A 13,418-nucleotide genomic window follows, 5' to 3' on the forward strand; every position below is an offset into this window, starting at 1 on the left:
CGTCCGAGCAATACTCTGGAAGGTCAGTCATTGATCTTTTCTTCAGGCTGTTGATCGTGCTGAATTTGGCCCTCTTCCACAGAGCATTCTCCTTGTTCGAGCCCGCGCTCAAAGACGCTTTGCAGCGTCTAGCCTGGTTGCCCTCGCGAGGTGTCAAACTCGACTTGCTGGCTCGGGTTGTGAATTCGCAGATCGACCACCTGAAGCAATGTCTCAAGCCAGCGGTTGACAGCACGGTTATCCGCATCAACAATGGCGAGGTGGCTTTCTCTCACGATCGTCATCATCTGGCTGTCTTAGCTTCTATCCCGGAGGCAAGCAAACCCGTGCTTTTCTTGTCAATCGCAGAAGCGCTGGAAGGATTTCCATCTCCGGAACTCATATTCGTCAGGGCTGACTTGCTCCTAGCGGCCCACTCGCTGGAGCGATCCTGTGTTCCTTTACACGTACTCTGTCGAGCTCGTGAGTTTTGAAGGAGGATTGATCTACCACACCGACGATTCCTGAAGAGAGGCATTTGCCTTGCAGTGATACACGCGACCCAGCGAGCGATTCGAGGTCTGGCTTCTGACCTGGCTCAACGATACCTCGAGCAAGCTCGTGCGATCTGGACCATAGATACGACTACCAGCTGGCAAGAGGATCCATCTGTGTCCCTGCAGCTCTGCGGGGCGATTGCTGAAGTCGCTATAGCTAGAAGGTCTGCCGCGTCGACCATGGCGGAGGTGAGGGTCTGTGACTAGGAAGGATTTACCGGCTCAAGCTGAAGACGATTGGCAACTGCAGGTCGAACGAGCTAGCGAAGTGGCACCCACGCCGTTGCTCAAAATTCAGGTCTTGACTTGGTTATGTCGACTTTGCTTGGCATGTTCATGCGCAGCCAAAGGCTGTGACTTTGTGGTCAAGGCTTATGCTCTCGGCAATGTCCCGACGGATCTATGGAGATCATTCTCAAAAGACACGTCACATATCGCACGCTATGTGTCTGTCGCTCCCGTCGCCCCCATCAACGACGACGACCGCACTTATATTGCATTGAGCGTGATCACGACAATCATGGGACCGACTGTTTACTCGTGAGCTTCTCGCCTGTGGACTTTTGCTTGCTTCTCGCTGACAACCTGTCTCTACCAAAAAGATTCATGCCCGACTTTGGTCGACCCATCTTTCACGCTGCTGGAACCTTTCTCCTCCAGAAACCTGCGGCAGCGGCTCTCAAGTTTCCTTCCAGCGCATACATCTATGCCATTATGGGGTTACTAGTAAGACTGCGCGGTGCATTCCCTCCCCCTCTCATTCGATTCAAGCTGATTGCGTTGCGCACACAAGGAATTGAACGATCTCCGGCTAGATCTCGCTGAGAGCTGGCTTGAGCTATCAGAGACGATCGACGTCTCTGGGACACCATATGTGGCTGCAGCAGATATCGCACGGATGGTTGTCAGGCTTATTCGGACCCGTCGCTTATCCGAGCTTGACTACACCAGCATCCGGGATAATTGTATAGCGAGTACGTCACAGATTGCACGCGGTGTGTTTCCCGTCACTCATCTACTTTACCTTTTTGCGATACGATCGTCCACAGCCAAGAATCCCGATATTCTTACTTACGTCTGTGGGCTGGAGTTTGGTACTTTTGCCTTGTCCGGTCATTCTATCACGCAAATGCTAGCAAGGGGCAAACATGCTCTCGCTGCTCTGGGAGAAGACTTACAGCCGGTCTCGAAATTGATGGCGACATCTTTCGTTCAAATGGCAGCGAATTTGCAATCGAGCTCAGAGGAGCCAATGAAAATGGCTGGTCAGTATCTCCCGACAGCCGCTCAACCTTGAAATGTTGCTCGAACTTGACCGTGAGCTAATCGAAATAATATTTATTACAGACTTACAAGGTATCTACGTAACGGAAGCAGACGTAGAGCGAGTGGCAGATACGGCTCCCTTCTATGCTGTCTGTTACGCGCTTGCCTCGATGTACCTCGGCCTGCTCTACGGCGTTTCAGAGGTGGAACTGGCAAAGCGGGCCGCGCTTCTGAAACACTTTGGTCACGGTGGAAATGGTACCATCTTGCAGCCGTTCACTCTCACTCTCCTGGCGATCTGGACATTGACCACAGATGAATTGACGGAGGCAGAGCTGGTGGATGATTGTCGAGCTCATTTGGGGCAATTCACAAATAGTGCGTGTGGTCTGAGCGTTCTTTTGAGCCGTGCTTCTTGGCTGACGATACATCGTCAACAGACCTGAGTTTTGCGGCTATTCTACGCTTGCTCGACTGCTTTAAAGCCATCAAAGCGGTCAGGAGCAATCAGTCCACATGGATTTCGCTGATCGAAGACGTCGAGGAGACGCTACTGCAATTGCATGAGGCGGAAGCGTATTTGCTGCAAGGTGAGATTCCTTAATGTTTTAACCGAGCCTCGATGCTGATCCATGCCACGATTGCCAGGTCTCCTATCTACCCGAATGTCAGCCCTGCTCGGCAGTCTTGGACCAGTAGCGGGACGTCTAGCGTCTGGCTATTCTCAATCGGCTCGCAAGGCTTACCTACAGTGCGGAGCCAATAATCTTGTTGATATGATGGACGGGCCGGTGGAACCAGCCGAAAGCAGCCAGCCGATGCGACATCTTCACGAACGCGCGAAGGGTGATTCCGACTCCCCTAGGACGACCAGCAGCAGAAGTCTCGTGGACGATGAAATCCCGGAAGGTGCAGATGCCTCTGTCAGTTTGCGAAGCAAGATCGGTCTAGAATCCGTCTTGCGCACTTCGCTCTTGCTCGCTAGCGAGAAAGATGGCGAGGGTCTTATTAAGCGAGCGCTTTCGGTCTTGATGCAGGTGAGATCAGGAAAGCGTCTCGATGTTGCGTGAGCTCAACTGATTCGACTGGTAACAGTTAACGAGAACGACATCTGCGTGCTTCGCTATACAAGATCATGCTCAGGGAACTTTACAGCTCAAGGGTTACGGAACCCACGATGACATCAAGGTCTGCGAGGTCCCGATAGCAGAAGCGGGAAATTGCCCTGCCTCTTTGCTGTTGCACGTAGCTGTCACCAAACGAGCTATCAACACCACCAATCCGGGTGAAGCCGTTCACAACAAGTTGTTCGAAAGGGAACCATTCTTCAAGAGCTCGGGAGTTCCCAAATCGATCATCGTTGCGCCACTTTTCGTGCAAGGTCGCCTCTCGGGTGCCATCTACTTGAGCAACCGCGCTGCTGTTCCTTCTTCGAGCACGTCCCACATTGCCTTGCTCGCGACTTTTGCGGCAATTTCTCTGCGATCTCACAACGCTTATGCTGCTTTGGAGGCAGCTGTGGAAACCCGCACCAATCAACTGGAGCAAGCGTTGGCTCATCGCCAGACATTCATCAACGCGATTTCACACGAGGTGGGTACCATTCGATGGTAAAGATTAGCATACGATGAGACTTTATCAATCTAACCGACACCATGACGCCTGCAGTTACGGACTCCCCTCTTCGCGGTCGCCGGTCTCTGCAGCGTGATGGAAAACTCAGACGATTTGCCGGCGTCGCAACGCGAAAACTTGTCAATCATCCGTACTTCGTCGGACGACTTGCAGCGCATTGTGACTGCGGTGTTGGACTGGTCCAAGCTGGATGCGGGTTCGGTTCAAGCGGAAAGCATCGACTTCGATCTGCGAAGTATCGTCGAAGCCGCTTCCGTGACTGTTGGGCATATCGCTCAGGCCAAGTCGGTCGAGCTGGTCATCGAGAACTCGGTAGATACAGACCCAGTGTGGTCTCTTCTTGGGGATCCGCATCGCTTCCGACAGTGCCTGCTCAACATCTTGTCGAACGCGCTCAAGTTCACTCCTTTGGCGCAGGGAGACGTAAAACCTACGGTCAGACTGCGTTGGACGCTCGACGAGCGCGCCGATTCGGTCGACATAACCCTCGCTATACAAGACGAGGGCATCGGTATTCCACGTAGAGCCATGAACAAACTCTTTGGCGCTTTTGTTCAAGGTCATTCTGGAATTTCCCGCTCGCATGGCGGAAGCGGGCTGGGTATGTGTCGCAGAATTTACCGAGCTGAAGGACAACAACTGAAATTTTGCCTTTCCCCACAGGACTTTCCATCACTCGTGGACTATGTCGGGTCATGGGCGGTGATTGCTGGGCCGAGTCCGTCGAGGGCAAAGGATCAACGTTCTATCTCTTGATAACTACCCAAAAGGCACCAAAGGCGCCAGCGCCCCCGCTATGGTCGCGAAACAAATACCCAGCCCAGCAAGCCGCTCTGATTACCATGCATCCATCACGATTCCTTTCGTTGATTCGAAACCTGGAGATCTGGACTGTCAAGACGGATGTTGCCGAGGGCCTCACGGAGCTGGTTGGAAAGGCTCCACAAGGTCCGGATTACGATCTGATAATCGTGGACATAGTCGCCGAAGGTCTTAGTGATGAAGCTGTAAAGCGATTCCGCCGAGCATGTCCGAGAGCCAAAGTAAGCCACAAAGAGCATCAGCCGAAACTATGCACGATTCGCTCGCTGATCGCTGATCTTGTCTTCCAGCTTGTACTGTTGGTGGGGCCTATGGAAGCGGAAAGCTACAAGAAACGTGTGGAGCAAGAATCTTGGACAGTCTTATCCAAACCAGTCACCGCCATGGCCCTATATTGCGCGACATGCCCGCAGTCTAGCGATCCTTCAGCTCAAGCTGTATCTCGACCCAGCTCTCCGTCTTTGGAACGCCCAGGCAAGCCAGCAAAACAGGTTCTTCCGAACGGAGCTATGGGAAAGAGGTCTGGCATTGATAACCGATATGCCCTAGTAAGTCTAGCTTGATCGTCATCTGATGTCCGCCGAGTGCTCCGTGCTCAGATAAAACATTTTGTAGACATACCCTCTGCGCATCCTGTATGTCGATGACTCCATTATCAACGTCAAGGTCGGCAAAAAGGTAGGCTTCCTCGGTCCGTGTGGGCGATAAACAATGGCGCTTATCACTCGCTTCGCCCAGATTCTGGAGAAATTCGGTTACAAAGGTGTTGATACGGCAGACGATGGGCGAGCCGCCGTAGCTGCAGCTGAAAAGGTCGACTACGATCTGATCCTGATGGATCTACAAGTGAGTATTTCATTGCGTTAAGACGTCTTTTTTCTCCCTGACTCAGCCTTTCGCTTGCAGATGCCCACGATGGATGGTTACACGGCCCGGAACGTCATCTACCAGAAAGATCCAGCAAATTGCCCTGTCATCGTTGCGTTGACCGCAAACACCGACGAAGTAGGTCCACCAAGTTTCGTGTGGAAGACCGGTCACGCTGATAATCATATTATACTCTCTAGGAAACCAAGGAGCGCTGCGCGAAAGAAGGCTTCTTCTACTTCTTGTCAAAACCCCTCAAGATAGCCGATCTCGCGAACGTTTTACGCTTGGCCTATACCGATCGTCACACCATGAAGGACCCTGTCTAGTCCGGCCTATCCGAAGATATCTCAGGCTCAAGAATTACAAGCACCTAACTTCAGCATTGACAATAGCCTGCATACGAAAGACCCATCCGTTTCAACGGATAGACGACGAACATGTAAGAATAGCCGGTTGTACATGGGTATATGGATTGATGAAAGGGCTGAAAGACTGGAGACCGCGAAAACGTAAGCCTATACTCGCTTTCGACATCAAAAGAGTCGCACCGCCCCTCAATTCCCGGGGCTCGAGAAAAGTGTCTCGCTCATCCCAAAGGGGTTTCAGGCTGCCCCTTGCCTGCCCCCTTAGCCGAGGGCAAGGGGATCAGGGGGTCTTGGGGTAGAGGGTACTTCCTTTGATACAACCTCCTGCAGTACTTGGTAAGTATGTCTCGGGGTTCTTATAGCTCGCAAGGAATGGTTGGCGATACCTGGCGATCCCTCCCAATCGAAATGCGATCGGCCAGATTATCCTCTGCAGATCGTTTTGATTCTTCACAGCGACCACGTCTTTGCATACGCCACTTCCAATATACAATCCTGACCTGACCTAATACCGAGAGACTGTTTGAGGAATTCAAAATGATGGTCGGAGACTATCAGGAGCAACAACGAAAGCAGCGAATCATGCTTGTGAGTCCACCTACAATGGTAGCAGCACCCAAATCCCTTGTCGAACTAAACGTCGCTCTCTTTGACAGGATGTTCTTCCTGATCAAAAGATGTAAGTGGCGTTGGAAAACATGGACCTCTCGGCGTTTCGATCTGACTTTCTTCCTCCGTTGGCTCAGGTGGGACGCCTGGAAGAGGACCGACTCCAAAGCTCGCCAAGGAAAAGGGTTCAATCCCAATCTCGACAAATGCTTTCTCGAGTTCCTCGTCTCTACGGAGATCGACTCCCACTCTTACGCTCATGATGTGGAGCCTGTCGTGCCGCTCGAGCGTTGTCAGCGAAACTTTGAGAAGGTTCGCCGTGTGGCCCAGATCAGGATCGGTCAGGAACGGCTAGAGGCCTACAGAGCTCGAGTGAAAGAAGCGTTCTTTGCGTACATCGAGGGCTGTCAGAACTGGACGACTTGGGATGCGAGCTCCGCCAGCGGTAGTTTCGACAGCAGTTCCACACGAGGCGATACCAAAGTGGACGAGATCGACGACCTCGCCCGTGGACGTGAGAAAAGGGCCAGACGGGAGAAACGTTCGCGAGGTAAGTTTCGCAAGCGACGCGATTGTTTCAGATCGCCAATGGTACTAAACCTTGTTTTCATTCCTAAGAAAAACGCGCTTCCGTGCAGACTACCTCTACGGTTGACTCTGGTGCATCTCTCAAGACTCCAAACCCGACAGGTGCAGACAACGCTGGGATTCGTGGTGCTGACATGGATGTCGATGACGAAGGAGGTGCCGCGATGGACGTCATGGTGAAGGCCGTCGTTCGGGCGTGACCCAACTGGATGCGCTCTTGGGTTTAGATCGGGTTGATTTTTCCGGTCCCAATCTTGTAGAACAGTCAGGTTGTATAAACGATCTTCACGATGTATCTATGCCTTCTTTCTGTTCGTACGCCTAAAATTTTACACACCTCGACTCGATTACTTTCAAACCAGTATCGATACTCTTCTGAATATACCAGGTTCCGCTGAAGCTTTGACAACTACAACATACCCTACTCGCTGTATCTCACCTTCCAACCCTGAATCAAACTGCGCTTGTAGCAGGTCACCGTTCTGATCCGTACCCTTGGACTCGCTGCGCGTGCCACCGGGGCATAGTAGGCCAATAACCCAGAAACAACATCCTCGTACAAGAAGAGCCTACTTTACGTTCTCATACCCACGGTCATGTCATCTATAAGCCTTGCAGCGTAACTACGGGGGAGAGTCATAGCGGATCAGTCAGCCGCAAGTGACAGCCAGCTGAAGCGCCGATGCCCGAGAAGCGCTGTGAGTTGGCATCTACCCGCGAAACGAGTCACAGCGTAACAATCTAGCAACTACAGGGATATCGTGGTGTCAATGTTGACCGGTTGTTGATTTATTTGTCATGTCCAGCTTCAGATCAGAAGAGCTGATCAACGTCGAGGGTCATTGTCGGGACTGACCCTGTCGTATGTCCGCATCTGACTCTGCCAAGTGTACTCAATCCAGTTGTGATGCAAGACCCCCTGACTAGCACGAGGGTAACAATGTGGGCATAGATACCGGACTCCCCGTATCCCAAAGTCGACTTGGTCCGGGTATCTTCTCCTCCAAGTTCAATAATCCTGGACGGCTTTGGAACCTGTAATATTGGAACTCGGTCAGCGTTCATCTCTCATTTCTACCCGGACTCGGAAACGCTGGCATTTTAATTGATCGTATTCAACGTATCTACATTTGATCGACAATCCACTTGACTGGCTTGACTGGCAGGTGGGATGATGACTCAAGCCTGCCTTGTTTGTTTCAAAGCTCACCTTGACGATCTCGTCTACATTGGCCTTTCTTCTTAGCCAAGTCTTTGACTCCTTGCCTGACCTTCTCTAATCAGATCCTTGAGTTTGGCTTCAGTCAGACTGTCAGCCAAGCGGGTCAAGGTGGTGTTCATTGCTGTAAGTTCAGCTCTTGAAGGACCGCAAGCGGTAAGGTAGATCCCAAGCACATCGATTCTCCTCTCCTCTTCCGTCTCTATCCTCTCCGTCCTCCGCCTTATTCTTATTATCGCCAGCAAGGTTTCTCCACAGCGCGATTGATTCGCTCTGGTGATTTCACAAATCAAGGCAAAGTCATGAACCCTGTTCATTGCAATAAGACCGTCACTACGGGAAGCACTCCTCGCAAACTCAAGGGATCTAGCCATATCAAGCATATACCGACGGTCGAGGAGCTGACGAACAGGGGAGAAATAGACGTAACCTTGAAATTGGTCGTACTCCGATATACAGCTGCGTCGATGAGAAACACGTTGCGCGTTCGATTCTCTCGTTCTATGTGACCATCGTCTTGTTGGCGGTCTTCCATGCCTGGCACATGGTTTGTGTACACAAGCCTAGTCATTACTGAAAGCTAGTAAGCACATTCGTACGTTATCTGATCCAATGACTTTATACCTTCGCTTACATCCCATCAATCAAATTCGAGATCAGAACAATTGTCTCGATAGCGATCAAGCGCGCGCTAACGCATTATGCATCAGCTTATTGTGATCTGACTCGATGAGAGATTTAATGACAAGAGATAGATGCTTATGGGCTAACACAGACGCTGTTGGATGGAGTTGGCAGAATTTACGTATACAGGGTCGCTTATTGGCTGAAACAAGCGCTGAACGAGTGGTCTAGAGATAGCCGAGACGCTCAAAGCGTTGATACGGAAAAAGGCCAACCGATCGCGCGGAAACCGTCATATCAGAATCGACAGCGGGACCCGCTGCGTCGAGGTGTAGGTCACACGTCTGTTGGCGATCTATATCGAAGATACATATGGAAAGATTGTCGCCCTAACCATACCATGAGCCGAGCTCTGCGCTATGCTATGACATTTATCTGACAAAATGAACATTTCGGATTCGAAGGGATTCAAGTACGGGATTGCTAAGTCCAGTTCAGTGCCTATCGGGGAAACCACCAGCAAATATTGCTCTAGGCTTGATGGTGATGGTATTCACTATCGGTACTGCTCTTGCGTATCGCACTGGTCTGAAGCGATCAGATTGGAGGTGAAAGCTTCGTAACAAGTCGCATGTCTGGCTCTCTTTCTGCCCTACTCCTGACCGAATCAGCACATTTTGCCACCCGAACACATACAGCTTGAGGTTGGTGCCGAAGACAGAAGGTGAGCAGGAGACTATCAAAGGAATCTCAGGAGGTGATCCTCGATGAGGGGCAAAGGAGCTACAATTGAAGGATAACAAGGTTCCCCTAGCCCCCAGCTTGTGAGCGAGGGGGATCCCTGTGCCTCCTTTCTATCAGGACGGAGGCTGAAACACAGGGTTGGGGACCGATACAGCTGGATAGATCGCAGCTTCCGAGGATAAATGTGTATGCAAAAACCCTGCAGATTACGACGAACAGATCGTTTCGACGGAAATGCCAAACTCGTCCTGGATAAGTGCCGGCTAAGCCCATATATCAGAGATGAAGACAGGACAGCTCACAATGCTATTATCTTGGATGGTTCTATTCGCGGCGCCCATCGCCGCGGTAGTAATGCCTCCTACTTCGGAGGCGGCTTTCGATTTTGTCGAGAAAAGGGACGATCAAGCACCCTTTTGTGGAGGAGATGACACAAAAGACGGTGTGGTATGGGAACCCAAGCTGGAAGCGACACAAGCGTCAGCACAAGGTGTGTCGCCTTGGAAAGGGACTGTAGGTTGGAAGGGAGTCCAATTCGGTGCCAACGGCGCTTGGGAAGAATTCTGTAAGATTCAAGATTGCACGGTGAGCCATTACGATCCCGTTCCGAGCGAAACATGATCGTCTGAGCAGGACAATGTTACACCTTGCTGGAATAATCAGCCCAAGCAGCTGAAGGAGGGGAACATCTTCGCGGACGGACGGAGGATCTCCACCTTCAAACAGTGTGCAAACGCCTGTCAAGACCCGAATATCCAGGCACAATACGTTGATAGTATGGCAGCTCCGATCGGGACGATGCCATTAGATACTGACTCGATCTGTCCATACTGCGTCTGCAGATACTAAATGCCGTGCCGTGCAGTGGCTGAAAGAAGGCTACAAGGGGTTGCCAAGCTGTTACTTTTACCATTTCGCCGACTTTCCGAAGGACATGGAGTTCACAAACATGGAAACCCTCAGAGACAATGATGATTGGGGATCGTCAGGTATCGCCTTTGTGGATCAAGCCTGTGATACTCCTGAACTCAAGAAATTATCTGAAAGTAAGCCAGACACGTTCCGACAAGACGGAAAGAACCCTGACGTGCTGAACTACCTGCGCAACATCAGAAAATGAAAATGCTACATGTTGTCGCTTCTCTTAGTACTAGTATTCCACCAATTGCTGTACTCATGGGCACCGGGGCTATGTATCTACGAAATAGATAGTGCCGATGCGTATATATAAAACAACCTCCGTAGCGTTTCCGATCTTCTCAGTTATCTGAGTGATCATGAGCTGTCTAAGCTGCAAAGATTGGGGATATACCGCTCGATAAGACTTGAGTTGAGCTTGTTCCTACTGACTACGAATCGTGTGAATGAATGTCATCTTTTTGTGCACCTGCACGGATCGAACATGCTCACTAAGCGTGGAGACTTAAAGCTTCCAACTATCTCCTTGTAGAGTAATACACCTGCAGCATGTCCATGAACAAGCTAGGTCTCAAAGACTACGGACTTGCAAATCAGCAGCCAATATGGTCAACCAGGTAAATGCATTACTAGATCGTCCAAAATATGACTTCATGAACAGATCCTCCATTCTGATATCATGTGTGATCTGTTCGAACCCAGGGAAAAGGGGAAAATTGCAACCAAAAGATTATGCTGTCTGGTTATCATATATGCTCTCTCTCTTACGCTCGGACTCGCGCTCAGACTCCATTGTTGGCTCCTACCAGAACCGGTCTTCCTAGGCAAAAAACTCAGCGGCAAAAGCCTGACATCATCATCTCGACCTATGTCAGCAGCTGGAGCTCTGTCCTCGATGAAGACCTTGATGAGGAAGGTAGGATTGATCGATTTCAAGAAATTTTGATTGACATTGACTGGATATTGCAAGGTGAGGAAGATGGGATTCATCGACTCACAGAATACTTCAATTGACAATTTCCTTTGACATCCACTTAATATCATATTGCAAGGCCTTGCTTACGAAGATGTACGACAAGCTTGGCCCAATGGTATGCGCTTCTAGCGAAATTGCGCTGCGTTTATTGGGAGTCGCTACTTCTTGGACAGTGCTACATAGGTTGCAAAGCATCTTGCCGGTCACCAGCAAGGTGGCTTTACACTTGAAGACCACTATCACCAAGGTATCCAGGCATACAACCTTGCAGTGATGGTACTGGACGAAGATGAGGACCCTCTTCACAAAGAGGAGATCTAGATTTCATGAGGCCTGGACCAAGAGTGGGCAGTCTCAATAACGTAGTCGCTAGATACTCTCACGACGCTTCAAAATTTGTGTCTTGGTGTCACCCTGCGTTAGTCCAGCTCCTGAGACGCCGATAGGAGATCGCACTCGATGTCGAGGGACAGATAGTTCATGACGATATGGTGTGCAGCTGTACCCGAACTGCATACGAGATGTTCATTCATTTGATAGAACCGACCGCTAGCAGCGTTCAAGTTGCATACCGGCACGTTACCAGGAAGCTGAACATGGTCGCAGGCCTTTGCCATGGCTGTCAGCTGCATACATGTGGCCTTGCAGCACCGAGCTCCAGTGTGATCACAACGCTTGTTCTCGATCCATGCAGATTCTGCCCCTTCTCTACTGTAGATCAATGAACAGGCAAATTAACAAGTCTGATGCAGATGAACTTTGAGACGTGATCGCAGTTGCTGAAAAGAATCAAATCACGGGTCTCAATCTGCTACATTGGCTCGAAACATCTTTATGGCTCGTTGCTAATGCCTAGTCAGCTATCGGGCAGCGGGCATGTTCAGACAATGTGATCTTGGTCCTTTCAAAGGACTCGTCTTCAAAGGTATCTCAAGGGAGGTGCGTGCGCATCAGGAGATGATGTACAGGAGCGGCCGAAACAAGGAGCATGTATGGCTGACGCAAGGGGCTCAAATCGAAAGGGAAGGACATGTGCTGCACCACGTTGAACCTCCTTGTACGATATCTGACTGCAACGAATAAAGAACGTGGAGCCGATGAAAGGGCAATCAAATATGTGAAGGGGTCAATAATAGTACAAAGGAGAATTCGACTGCGATATCCGTTCAACCAGTCGTAAACACTATATAAGTACCACAGATACAGGATCTTCGAGCTACAGGTTAGACAAACCCCTGTGATACAGCAACAGAACCTTTTTCAGCAATACAAATCGTTACTGCCTGAAAACAGGATAAATATGAGAATCGCAGCGCTCGCCTTCGCTCTGGTCGCGTTTGCCTCAGCTGGTCTGGCTGTACCCTTGGATTCGCGCCAACTCACCAACATCTGTCCCATCCCCGGTTACACCGCCCCTCCCAATCCCCAACATATGGTGGGCTGGCAAGAAGCTGGAGTAGAGTGGCCATCAGGGTCTCAGGTAATGCTCTCAAGTTTGATGATTCGTCTAGCCTCTCTCAACTCATATACACGCTTATAGATCGACATTAGAACCAGAGACATATCGAACCTCGCTCTTTGTGCGAGGGAGTGCGATCGAGTCAACTACTTGAATCAATATGGTGAGCTTCCAATCCTATTCTATTGTCTATTCTGCCACGGTGTTCCAGCTCTGACACGATCTTCGGTCGCGTAATTAGGCAAGAACAAGTGTGTGGCTGTAGATTGGGACCCTCCCCATGATGGAAAGAGCGGAAGATGCAGCCTTCGCAACGCGAAACCTACCTGGCTTACGCAGGTGTCACCTAGGAGGACGGGCGCAGGGGTCGCAGCTTTTGGCAAGTGTGGCGACTCTCAGTGTAGGTCGTTTCAGGTCATCTCGCGCGCGAAGCCGCCGCTTACCGCGATTTCGAACAGTTTCGGGGGGTTTGGGCATCTGCTGCAATGTCCTATTCTGAGAGGATGTCGTAACGAGCGCCCTCTTAGACACATGGCATTACCATCTGGTCTTGTCGTTCCATTTTATCATGTTACAAAGCTCGAAGCTCTGTTTGTTTGATCTTTCTTGATATCCATGCCTTCACACGCACATCTTCTTCAGACCAGGCGAATTGCGTGGACCTAGAGAGGTTCACACAACAACATTCTTAGATATAAAGGGGCCGATACGGTGTACCATGATTTGATCGCGCCCGAACGATTCTCTCCGTTAGAGTTCGCTTCATCAACCTGTCATATGAATGTTG

The 13,418-nt window shown here is 50.5% G+C and overlaps 3 protein-coding genes across 3 annotated transcripts; all 3 read left to right on the top strand.

The window, feature by feature from the left end:
* The first annotated feature begins 4,481 nt into the window (after nucleotides 1-4,481).
* Nucleotides 4,482-5,792, top strand: HD553DRAFT_166504 (CheY-like superfamily). The gene is made up of 6 exons (XM_046176863.1): nucleotides 4,482-4,807; nucleotides 4,875-4,937; nucleotides 4,998-5,105; nucleotides 5,166-5,264; nucleotides 5,327-5,638; nucleotides 5,736-5,792. The coding sequence occupies exons 1-5, from the start codon at nucleotides 4,571-4,573 to the stop codon at nucleotides 5,453-5,455; spliced, it is 636 nt and encodes a 211-aa protein (XP_046032614.1). The 5' UTR covers nucleotides 4,482-4,570; the 3' UTR covers nucleotides 5,456-5,638; nucleotides 5,736-5,792.
* HD553DRAFT_320424 (uncharacterized protein) lies at nucleotides 5,545-7,000 on the top strand. Its single transcript, XM_046181149.1, has 5 exons — nucleotides 5,545-5,568; nucleotides 5,644-6,082; nucleotides 6,151-6,173; nucleotides 6,241-6,653; nucleotides 6,722-7,000. Exons 2-5 carry the CDS (start codon nucleotides 6,032-6,034, stop codon nucleotides 6,889-6,891), a joined length of 657 nt encoding a protein of 218 aa, XP_046032615.1. The 5' UTR covers nucleotides 5,545-5,568; nucleotides 5,644-6,031; the 3' UTR covers nucleotides 6,892-7,000.
* Nucleotides 7,001-8,977: 1,977 nt separating this feature from the next.
* HD553DRAFT_337808 (uncharacterized protein) lies at nucleotides 8,978-10,515 on the top strand (the record flags this gene model as incomplete). Its single annotated transcript, XM_046182304.1, has 6 exons — nucleotides 8,978-9,153; nucleotides 9,233-9,258; nucleotides 9,571-9,863; nucleotides 9,942-10,053; nucleotides 10,121-10,324; nucleotides 10,392-10,515. The coding sequence occupies 6 exons, from the start codon at nucleotides 8,978-8,980 to the stop codon at nucleotides 10,424-10,426; spliced, it is 846 nt and encodes a 281-aa protein (XP_046032616.1). The 3' UTR covers nucleotides 10,427-10,515.
* Nucleotides 10,516-13,418: the final 2,903 nt, after the last annotated feature.

The sequence above is a fragment of the Filobasidium floriforme genome (genome assembly GCF_021052385.1).
Source record: "Filobasidium floriforme strain CBS 6241 chromosome Unknown HD553scaffold_30, whole genome shotgun sequence".
In the NCBI taxonomy this organism is placed as follows: domain Eukaryota; kingdom Fungi; phylum Basidiomycota; class Tremellomycetes; order Filobasidiales; family Filobasidiaceae; genus Filobasidium; species Filobasidium floriforme.

What these genes read in the sequence shown, in the direction of transcription:
- HD553DRAFT_166504 (XM_046176863.1), top strand. Translation starts at nt 4,571, where the DNA reads ATGGAAGCGGAAAGCTACAAGAAACGTGTGGAGCAAGAATCTTGGACA. An exon ending in ACGTCAAGGTCGGCAAAAAG is followed by an intron (nt 4,938 to 4,997) that starts GTAGGCTTCCTC and finishes CGCTTCGCCCAG; the next exon opens with ATTCTGGAGAAATTCGGTTA. An exon ending in TGATCCTGATGGATCTACAA is followed by an intron (nt 5,106 to 5,165) that starts GTGAGTATTTCA and finishes TTTCGCTTGCAG; the next exon opens with ATGCCCACGATGGATGGTTA.
- HD553DRAFT_320424 (XM_046181149.1), top strand. Translation starts at nt 6,032, where the DNA reads ATGATGGTCGGAGACTATCAGGAGCAACAACGAAAGCAGCGAATCATG. An exon ending in GAAAGCAGCGAATCATGCTT is followed by an intron (nt 6,083 to 6,150) that starts GTGAGTCCACCT and finishes TCTCTTTGACAG; the next exon opens with GATGTTCTTCCTGATCAAAA. An exon ending in GTTCTTCCTGATCAAAAGAT is followed by an intron (nt 6,174 to 6,240) that starts GTAAGTGGCGTT and finishes CCGTTGGCTCAG; the next exon opens with GTGGGACGCCTGGAAGAGGA.